Source organism: Phragmites australis, chromosome 5 (assembly GCF_958298935.1).
Source record: "Phragmites australis chromosome 5, lpPhrAust1.1, whole genome shotgun sequence".
Classification (NCBI taxonomy): Eukaryota; Viridiplantae; Streptophyta; class Magnoliopsida; order Poales; family Poaceae; genus Phragmites; species Phragmites australis.
In genome coordinates, this window is record NC_084925.1 from 37,320,264 (window position 1) to 37,330,214 (window position 9,951).

At 45.1% G+C, this 9,951-nt stretch overlaps 1 protein-coding gene and 1 pseudogene across 1 annotated transcript; one reads left to right on the plus strand and one right to left on the minus strand.

The window, feature by feature from the left end:
- The first annotated feature begins 3,088 nt into the window (after window positions 1–3,088).
- Window positions 3,089–6,305, plus strand: LOC133918035 (aluminum-activated malate transporter 10-like; annotated as a pseudogene).
- Window positions 6,306–7,544: 1,239 nt separating this feature from the next.
- On the minus strand, window positions 7,545–9,719 carry LOC133917653 (aluminum-activated malate transporter 10-like). The gene is made up of 3 exons (XM_062361532.1): window positions 9,169–9,719; window positions 8,918–9,055; window positions 7,545–8,803 (listed from the first exon to the last, which is right to left on the minus strand). The coding sequence occupies exons 1-3, from the start codon at window positions 9,509–9,511 to the stop codon at window positions 7,836–7,838; spliced, it is 1,449 nt and encodes a 482-aa protein (XP_062217516.1). The 5' UTR covers window positions 9,512–9,719; the 3' UTR covers window positions 7,545–7,835.
- Between the last annotated feature and the right edge of the window lie 232 nt (window positions 9,720–9,951).

Consider the following 9,951-nt stretch of genomic DNA (forward strand, 5'->3'; position numbering starts at 1 on the left):
GCTTAACGAAGAGCGTTATAGCACATAGGAGAGAGCTTTATAAATCATGATCTAATGAAATGATATCATTTGAAAAGATATACTAATTGTAAAGGTAGAAGACATTGATATCAATTGAAAAAGACAAACAATGATCATAATTCATGAAACTTACATAATATAATCTAAACCCCCCTATATGTGTGCGTACATATAATGAGACCCACTTGTGAATACCACTTGTTGGAATGTAGCAATATATGCACATCTAGACAATAAGTAGATGTAGTAAGTTTAAGTCATATCATGTATGGAGGTAGCTTAAATGAACAAATAAATTGACAATAATATCAATTGAAACCTTTAAGTATTACATTCCTCCGGGGACATGTTGATTGATCCATAAGACTACAAAAGATTTCTTTAGCAACATATGTTACTCTCAAAATCATAACTTATAAGATATACTTCCCATAAATATGTGTATACAAATATTGAATACTTATGAGAGATATGCATTTATTTCTTATAACAATGAGGATTTATCTTATACATTAGATCATGACATATGAAAGGTACCAATTGTAAAACTAGTATCATGAAAGAAACCTACATCTAATAAACTATGTAAGCTGCTCATAAGAAAGAGAGAAACATAAGAAACCTACCATATGAAAAGAAACTATACTAAGCATTGTAATAAATTTAATTGAGAGCATACAATCCTAAACAAGATAAGTGAATTCATCAATTTAGAGGATTTATCATCTAGTACTATTGCCTTGTTTACCTTTGATAGGAATTTGGGTATATGATGATTATAATTTTCATTAATGTATCCAAACTTGTACACTTGGCTTCTTTGCTTGAATCTTTACTTCATCTTATAAGCTAAGTCTCCAAATCCATATAGCCGTCTCGAGCTTCAAGCCTTCTTTGGAATCCAAATCAATTGGACCCATTCATGTTGGTGATAACTTTCTTGGACATCCAAATGAGTTGGTTCCACCTCCAGTCCTTTCTCCCAACCATATGTGCAACTATTTTGCCATTGTTTTTCTTTTTGAGCTTGCAGTTGTTACTTTTGATCTTAGTCTTATAGTTAGACTTGGTATAGATGTTAGAGGTCTTGTTAGAGAGGGTTCATCATCTTATTCTTCTCTTTGGTCTTTTTCTTAACTTGTTTGCATTGGAATGACTATGGCATTTTTTATACCACTTGAAGCATGTCACGGTATACCCTTCCGTAATCTTCTTCACCATGATATCATGATTATGTTGAGGAGGTTGGACATGGTTCTTGCATTTTAATACTGCTAAGTTCTTCTTGAACTTCTCAACTTCTTGCTTGAGCTCATCGTTCTCTTGTACAATAAGTTTATTAGATGATTCTACAACAACATTCTCAATAAATATCTCATTGCAAAAGGGTGGACTAGATAAATAAATTAAATCATCACAAGAAGTGGGAACATCTACTTTAGGATTAAAATTAAAGATAGAGATAGATTGATTCAAAGGGACCTTAGTTTGAGATTCAGTACTCAAATTTAGCCTTAAGCTCTTCATGCTCTTTGTTTGGTAAATTAAATTTAGTCAATAATTGTTCATAATTAGAAGCAAAGGTAGCATGAATGTCATAAGTGCAATTAATTTCTTAATCTCTTTTGATTGTTTCTTAAGGACCATTTGTTACTCATTGATCAAATGAAGTAGTTCTTCATGAGATGGAGAATCCTCATCGAGTTCATCATCACTTACATCGCTACCATACATTTGGCCATAAGGTATTTATAAGATGGCTAGCGAGATGACTTGTGTGATGATGCCCTTGAGAAAGAGCTTTTCTTTGAGGGGAGGATTGTGAGGCTTTCATCACTTGAGCTTGACTCTTCATCGTCGCTCACCCATCTTTATATGCTTGCGAATAATTTGGCTCTCCTCCTTGTCTTTCTCTTATTCTTGGTCTTCTCCTTCCTGATATGATTAATTGTGTTGACAAAGTCTTCAATGGAGATTGGATGATCAATCTTGGCATTGATCATCTTAATATTCTTCTCTAATTTTAAGACAAGTTTGACAATCTTACGATCAATTTTTTTTATCACTTGATATGCTTTGATCATCCTCTTCATTACTCTCTTCATATTGATCATCATCATCTTTGGTTGAGCTTGACTCTTGCTCTTGTCTCTTTATGCTTGCCTTCATGTGTTGACAGTGAGCTTGTTTGCTTATGAGAGTAAGGTTCTTGATATCGAATAAGGAAGAAGCTTCCACCATCATGTTCATGATCATCTCATGGACGATGATTTTACTGAGCACTTGACTTGAATTCAACTTCTTGATATCATTGTTGTTATAGACGATGCAGACTATCAACTTCTACTTTGTAAGAAGAACTTGAATTATTCTTCTCACCACTTGATCATCGTCAATTGGCGTCAAACCTAGTCCATTCTTATTGATAAAAATATTCAAATGTGAGTATATGTCATTAGTATTTTTATGGGGTAGTTGTTTAATGTCATTGAGCTTAGTAACTAACACATAATATTTCTCATTGCGCATATCCTTTGTACCTTCATGTATTTTTAATAAAACTAGTCCAAATTAGACTTCATTGCACATACTATTGTCAATTATGCTGCTATGGATAGCTTTGTTCCGTCAGCCATAGTTTTCTTCTATGGACCATGGAAAGAAACAATCTCTCATGTTATTTTAATAGCTCCTTTAAAGAAATGTTTGTTCCTTGTCTTAATATTCTACATGGTATATTAATATTCTGCATTGGACTGCTTGTTATACAGTAGAAGTAATTATTGCCTATAAAATTCCGTTTGTGATACTTCAATACCATATAATGTTGATTGTGCTGGAATAGTATATGTTGTGTTAGAGGTGTCAGATGCACAAACATCATAATTTTTTATGGCTTGCTTCATCTGACAAATAAAGTATATGTTGTGATTGTTAGCCTTCCTTGATATCTCTGCCTCTTTGAATGCTAATGTGTCTTAACCTTAACTGAGACTTTGCTTCAAACTAAAGATATTTTAGACAAGGTTTCACTGTCTTGAACCCTCACTGTTGTATTGGTAGCTCAATGGCGCCAATAAATCTTAGTCAAAAGAAAATGTATGCTGACTTCTTTCAAAGCCCGGTGGTACCTAGGTGAGTTCACATTCACCTATCAACATAAAAGCTAAAAGAAGTTCTTCGCTATAGATTCAAGAATTTCGTCGAGCTTGAATTTTAGGACATAGGCATATCATGGAGTGTTGGTGTTAAGGTGGATGCTAAGTTCCCAGTACAAGCTCATGATGATATGCAACAGTTTATTCTCATAAATATAATTGTGAGTTCCACGCATAATAGAAAGAGGCTAATAATAGTATTAAAACAAATTCCATAAAAACTATCATTTCTTGCACTATAAATTTTAAGGGGTTCAAAATTGAAGTAATTGTAAGGAACATAAACATCAACAGATGCAACATATTACTCACAAAAGGATACAATTATAACATATATTAAGTATTCCAACCTAATTATGAGGAGTTAGATTTTTGGAATATTGGAAATTTCTATGAGTGTTTCTTCTACTAGTAGTAACCTAGCAACATCAGCTGGTCATGTCGGCCGCCTAGACACTCAAGATCCATCGGTCATGATTTGTTAAGCAGTCAAATCAAGGGTCATATATTTTGTTTTTTGAGAATTTTTAAGATTTCTCTTTTTTCTTAACATGTTTCATCTAAGGATAACTATAAAGCTGATGGAGGAGCCTCGAAATTTGACTCCAACTTTAATTCATTTACATTAAAATTGTATAATTCAATTGAGCATATTTTGTTTTATACTTGCTAGACTACTAACAAAATATGCAAATACTATTTTTTTTATGTAGAACAGCACTGTTACCATGCCTTATATAGTTTCTTTGCAACTGCAAATCAAGACCAAAACAGTGTTTTGGTGCATGACTTTTGCTAACAGTGACGACCATGACGAATAGAGATTTTTGGGGTGAAACTTTATAGCTTCATTTTCCTCCAAAGAAAAGAGAGAAAAAACTATTATAGCTTTAGATGTGGAAATCTGAAGTATTCAGCTGAAGAGAAGCAATAAGCCCTTCAACATGAAGGAACAACAATGCAATTTCCATTGGATGTTGTAAATCATGCTAAATCCCTAACTATTATCTGTAACATCGAGTTGTTTCTTAGTGTCAGTGCAAATGTGGCAAAATATCAATAGTCACTATGAGTCAAGCTGATGTAGTTGCGACGGCCTATACAACGTTGGCGCGCTATTTTCTAGTATCCTCCTATTCTATTCCATCGGCATCTTCCTCTGCATCGTCGTCTGCGTGCTCATCTGCTCCGTGTGGTCCGGCGAGGAGCTGCACCTCCTCACGGCACGCAACATGGAGAAGCTCACGGCCGCCGTGGAGGGATGCGTCGAGGACTGCTTCGCCGAGCCCGCGAAGCGCCCGCAGGCTAAGTCGGAGGGGGTACAAGCATGCGCTCCACTCCAAGGCGTCCGAGGACGCGCACGCCAACCTGCCATGGTGGGACTGTGGGAGCCCCCGCATGGCCGGTTCAGCTTCCGGTACCCCTACGACCAGTACGCCCAGCTCGGCGCGGCAATGCGCAGCTGCGCGTACTGCCTCGAGCCGCTCAGCAGTTGCGTAGTCGGCGACGAGGTCCAGGCGCCGGAGCACGCCGCGCGCGTCCTCGTCGAGGCGTGCACGCGGCTGGGCACGCAGTGCGCGCGCGTGCTCAAGGAGGCGTCCAGCTGCGTCGCCACGATGACGATACCCCGGGGCCTCGAGTTGGCCCTGGCAGAGATGTAAGCGACTGTGCACGAGCTGCAGGCCGATCTGAGGGCGCTCCCGTCCAAGCTTGCCGAGGAACACACAGATACGTCATTGATAGAAGCCACGCCGCTCTTCACCGTCGCGTCGCTGCTGATAGAGGTGTCCGCGAGAATCAAGGGGGTCGTCGACGCCGTGGACGTGCTAGCGACCCTCGCGAGGTTCAAACCGTCCGACGACGATGGCGGCGAGAAGGCATAGTCCGGGATTAAAGTGCACCCGTTGAACAATGCATCGCAGCAAGATCTGACAACCACGGATCCCGAAGAGGGCTCTAAGACCATGCCCAAGGGAATCCTTTTACGGGCAGATTCCCGTAGTGAAGGGATTCCTGTTCCCTTAGCGCTTCCAACGGTTTCCCTTCACGGTTCCCTTCACGACGGGATTCCCGGGGTCATTCCCTTCAGGACGGGATTCTCTCTCCGTTCCCTTCGTGATTCCCCTCGAAAGGAAGCTGTTGGAGATAAGAGGAAATAAAGAGAATGAGAACGGGGAAGGGAATCGGAAAGGGAACGAAATGAAGGGAATATGATTGGGGATAGTCTAAGCAGAGTTCGGAGTCCTGCTGGTGGCAAACAAGCCCAAAAGTTGGGTGAAATTGGACAAGTTTAACCAAATTTTGCCACAACCACACCACTGCAATTGCACGGGGATGCTACTTTGCAAACAAGTGCTAGGTAAATAGCGCGCGGGTGAAACCCCTTTCCGTTTTTAGTCAACTCGTTTGCACACCTTCCATTTTATTCTCCTCCCTCCTCTTTGATTCTCTGTCAAAAATTTTAAATGAAAAAGTTTCAACACAGAAATTTCAAGTCAAGAAAATTATCAACGTTCAAAAAGTTTCAAGTTCCAAAAGTTTGAACTTCAAAAAGTTACCTAGGCGACAGCTTCCAGTTTGGAATGGCCGCCGATGTCATATTCTTTCTTGTGTTGACGCCTAAGCCCGTTCCTAGTGAAAACTTGCTCTAAATCTATCCGGAGACGAAGGTAGACCAGAACACTAATACTGATACAGATCCAAAGGTGAAGCAATCGTGGCGATTTGGCACTTGCCTTCGCGACAGAAGCGGCCCAGCACGAGAAGGGACATCGGTACTGCCGAAGTGGCTAAGTAGGCCGCCTGATCGGACAATTTTGCTTTGCAGATTGCAACCCAGACTCAGTTGGTGTGACATTATTCTTGGTTCAGAAGAGCAGAATCTCTACTGCTGCACCTTGCATTTTGGCTCTGGCTGCGGATGCCTCGATGATTACGCTATCTACATCTGGAAACGTCGTTTGCAGCTCCAATAACTGAAACTAGTAAAATTACAGTCTCGAACGTTGAAGTTCATTTGCAGCTGTGACTTATGGGATATCTGTGTTATATGCCTGTCAGCTTTTAAGAGAGCAGGGGACATGGAAAACTTATGAAAAGTTGCCGATTGATTCAGCTTGGGAATGAAAACTGTTTTGTATTGTTGCAATCAGTTTAAAGATAAGCCTGATCTGTTGGGACTACGGGAGCTGTCACCAAAAAAAAGTACTCCGACGATGAAGGAACAATAGTTTCCTGGGAATATGACTTTGAAACTTTTGCCCGAGTGCTAGCTAGTTTATGACTGCATATCTTCAGGCTTTAGCATGTTGCTCAGAGCACATGAGAACAAGTACTGAAATTTAAAGATTGCAGCATCTCCTGGGTTATCGTTTAGTCATTTCTAAAAACGCAGATCACTTTGCGTATGCATTACCCGTTCCATTAAATATTTTGCAAAGCATTATCCCTTAGTTATTAGTCGGATCCTGAGATGAAACTGATCGAGAGGTCGTGCCTGGTGGCCCGTCACCTTTACTTTGCTCGCTCCTGCCGTTTCAGATGTGCATGCATGGATCATCATCGTCTACCTGTTTCTTCAGTGCAGAAGTTTTGTACTCCACTAGCAGGAAACGAGACGAATCCCATCCAGCTCCCTCTGAATCCTGTCAAGTTGAACAGACTGCTTTCCGTGATCCTGGACTGAATAATGGGATGCAGCACGCCGCCATCGGACAGACAGGGGCGCCTTTTCCGTCCCATACGGGTCGTCCCCTATAATCTGCCAGCGATGGCAATCGTGAGGCAATGCGCTCGCACGAGTCCCCTAGTGCTTTCGCTGCTGTAATGCAACAATGTGCAGCAGAAAAAAAGAAGATACGGCTGGAGAGAGTACGCCCGGAGAAAGAGGGAGGGCTAAGTTTATGGCCTGCACTGTAAAGTTGGTAGCTTGATCCTTTTCCGTATGATATACAAGTGTACGACCGGTACGAAGTGCCGTCGTTTTGTTCGCCACGCTTCCTAAGTTCTAGGCGCTGAAAACTGACTGAGCTCAGCGATGGGTGTGAAGGTCCATTTTCTTCATCGGCGGGTTTTCTCCATCTCCGGACTTTCAGGGAGATCGGCAGGCTGTAGGGCGGCCCGGCGATGGAGGTGGGTGCGGAGCCGGGTTAGCGCGGTAGGAATGATGAGCGTGAATCAAATGGTGGGGACGCGGCCGGAGGCGGGTGGGGCAGGGGCGAGAGCACAAAGAAATCAGTACTGACCTAGGAAGAAGATAAACAGTGATGCTTCAATCAGGTGCGGAAGAAATAACGAGAGACGTAAGATGATAATCTAACGGATGAGATGTGTTGACTGAAAACTTCCTTAATTTCAGACACCTATAATTTAGCAACACCCTTTGTTTGCCGCTAAGCACCATCCATGCCATGTTTTAACATATGTACAGCTACACCATGATGGCAGCCACGCTTGTATGATAATCCTGCCGGCCGATCTTATTCCGTTGTAAAGCCGTGGATGTGAAGCTATGTGCTCCTCCTCGGAAAATAATAATCTAAGCCTTAAATAATGTAGGTGATAATGCAATGGTGCAATGGTGTAACCAGGGTAAATCTTATCAAGTTCAATTCGTCCTGTCTGATCCGTCCTGGTTTGGAGGTCGAGGTTTCATGTTTAAACCCTCGTCATCTGGTTTTCCGGCGACGCACCGTCGGTGTCCGGTTCGTCCAATGGGTGAACTTTCATCATCTCGGTTTCTCCCTTTTTATCGTCATCATCGTCGACCTGCTTGAAGTTTGCAAGGGTCGCCAGGCTGTCGACGGCGTCCACGACGCCCTCGATCCTCACGGATATCTCTACCAGCAGCGACGCCACGGTGAGTAGGGGCATCGTGTCCATCAGGGACGTCTCTGCGAGCTTCACAGCTAGCATGGACGGGAGGGACCTCATGTCGCCCTGCAGCTCGTGTACCGCCGTGTTCATGTCCGCCACGGCGAAGTCCAGCGTCCGGGAGGACGTCATCGTGGCGACGGAGCTCGACGCCTCCCTGAGCACCCGCGCGCACTGCGCACCGACCTTCGTGCACACATCGCGGAGGAGCCGCTTCACGTGCTCGGGCGCCTGCATCTCGGCGCCGGCGCAGCTGCTAAGGGCCTCCAGGCAGTACGCGCACCCGCGCATGGAGGCGCCGACCTTGGCGTACTGGCTGTACGGGTGGCGGAAGCCGAACCGTCCGTGCGCGGGCTCCCACCGCGCCAGGTTGGCCTGCGCGTCCTCGGATGCCTTGGAGTTTAGCACGCACTTGTACCCGTCCGACTTTGCCTGCGCGGGCCTTGCGGCCTCCTCCGCGAAGTAGTCCTCGACGCAGCCCTCCACGGCTGCTGCGAGCTTGGTCATGTTGCGCGTGGTGAGGTGGTGCAGCTCCTGGCCAGCCCACACGGGGTAGATGAGCACGCAAACAGCGAGGCACAGGAAGATGCCGATGGCGACGGTGGAGAGCCGCTGCAGCGCCAGCGCCGCCAGCTCATCGACGCGGTAACCCGACACGGCCACCAGGCTGTACGTCAGGATGAAGATGGTCACCCCGTAATCGAACCGCGCCTTCACTGTCGGTATGAACCGCGAGAAGGTGGCTGCCGCAGCTGCATGCACGCGCGTGCATATTCACTTTTGTGTTAGTGTTGTACAGAGCGCGAGTTGTCGGTTATGAGTAGGACTAACAAAGTGGATTGCTACAAAGATCGTGCGATACGTACCCAGAAGAAAGAGGGAGCCACTGAGGATGACCGGCTCGAGCTCCCCGGATTTGCTCGCCACCCAGTGCACGCCGAGCGCGAGAACGCCGGCGCTCGCCGTAGCGACGGCTCTGTTGAAACACTTGTACACGCTGCCACCTGCCCATCCAAGCACAGTCAGCAAATTAATCGAGTAAATACATCCATGCTTGCATGCACGCAGGAGTTGCCATTGCAACTCTGCTGGCCGTAGCTCTGAAACCGCAACTTACCAACAGTGTACTCGAAGACGACGACGACCGTCATGACGGCCCACATGGCAGCCCCACCGACGCCGTCGTACAGGGGCCTGGTGTAGTAGAACACGGAGACCAGGGCGAGCGCGAGGCCAACCTTGAGGCCGTGCACCGCCTTCCGGGGATCGTCCGCGGCGATCCTCCACACCTTCCAGGCAAACCCAACCACCCTGCTCCACACCATGGCCATGCAAGCGAGGAGCCACCTCCACGCCCTCGCGACCACGCCGACCTCGTGCTCCACCGTCACCGACGCGCCCTCCTGCACGGTCACCCGCCATTCCAGACCACCCTGCGCGTCCCTGGCGGCGGCGTCCATGCTGATCGGTAGACGAGCGCGGCTACCAAGATCAGTTGGGTCCCTATTGTAAGCGTGAAGAACGCAGCAACGGAATGTGGCCCGAGCCCTGCGGTAGTACTACGATCGAGGTTGACCTCTCTGTTCGTTGCTTTTGCTTCTGTGCCACTTGCTGCTTCCAAAAGAGCAATGAGAGAAAGGCTAAGGTTTCTGGGCAAACGATCACCTCGTCTTGGAATGCTGTGAGTAGCGGGAGGGGAGACTGGGTATATATAGCTAGGAATATGAGAATTTTGGGGGTATTGGACTTTGACGTGGGGCTATGCTGTTGCCAATGGAATTTTTAGATTTTACGCATTGACCTATAAAGAAACAATGTCTAAAAATAGATCTTTTTTACGACATCATGACTATTGAACCATTATTAAATATCACAACATCATGATAATTGATGTTTATGG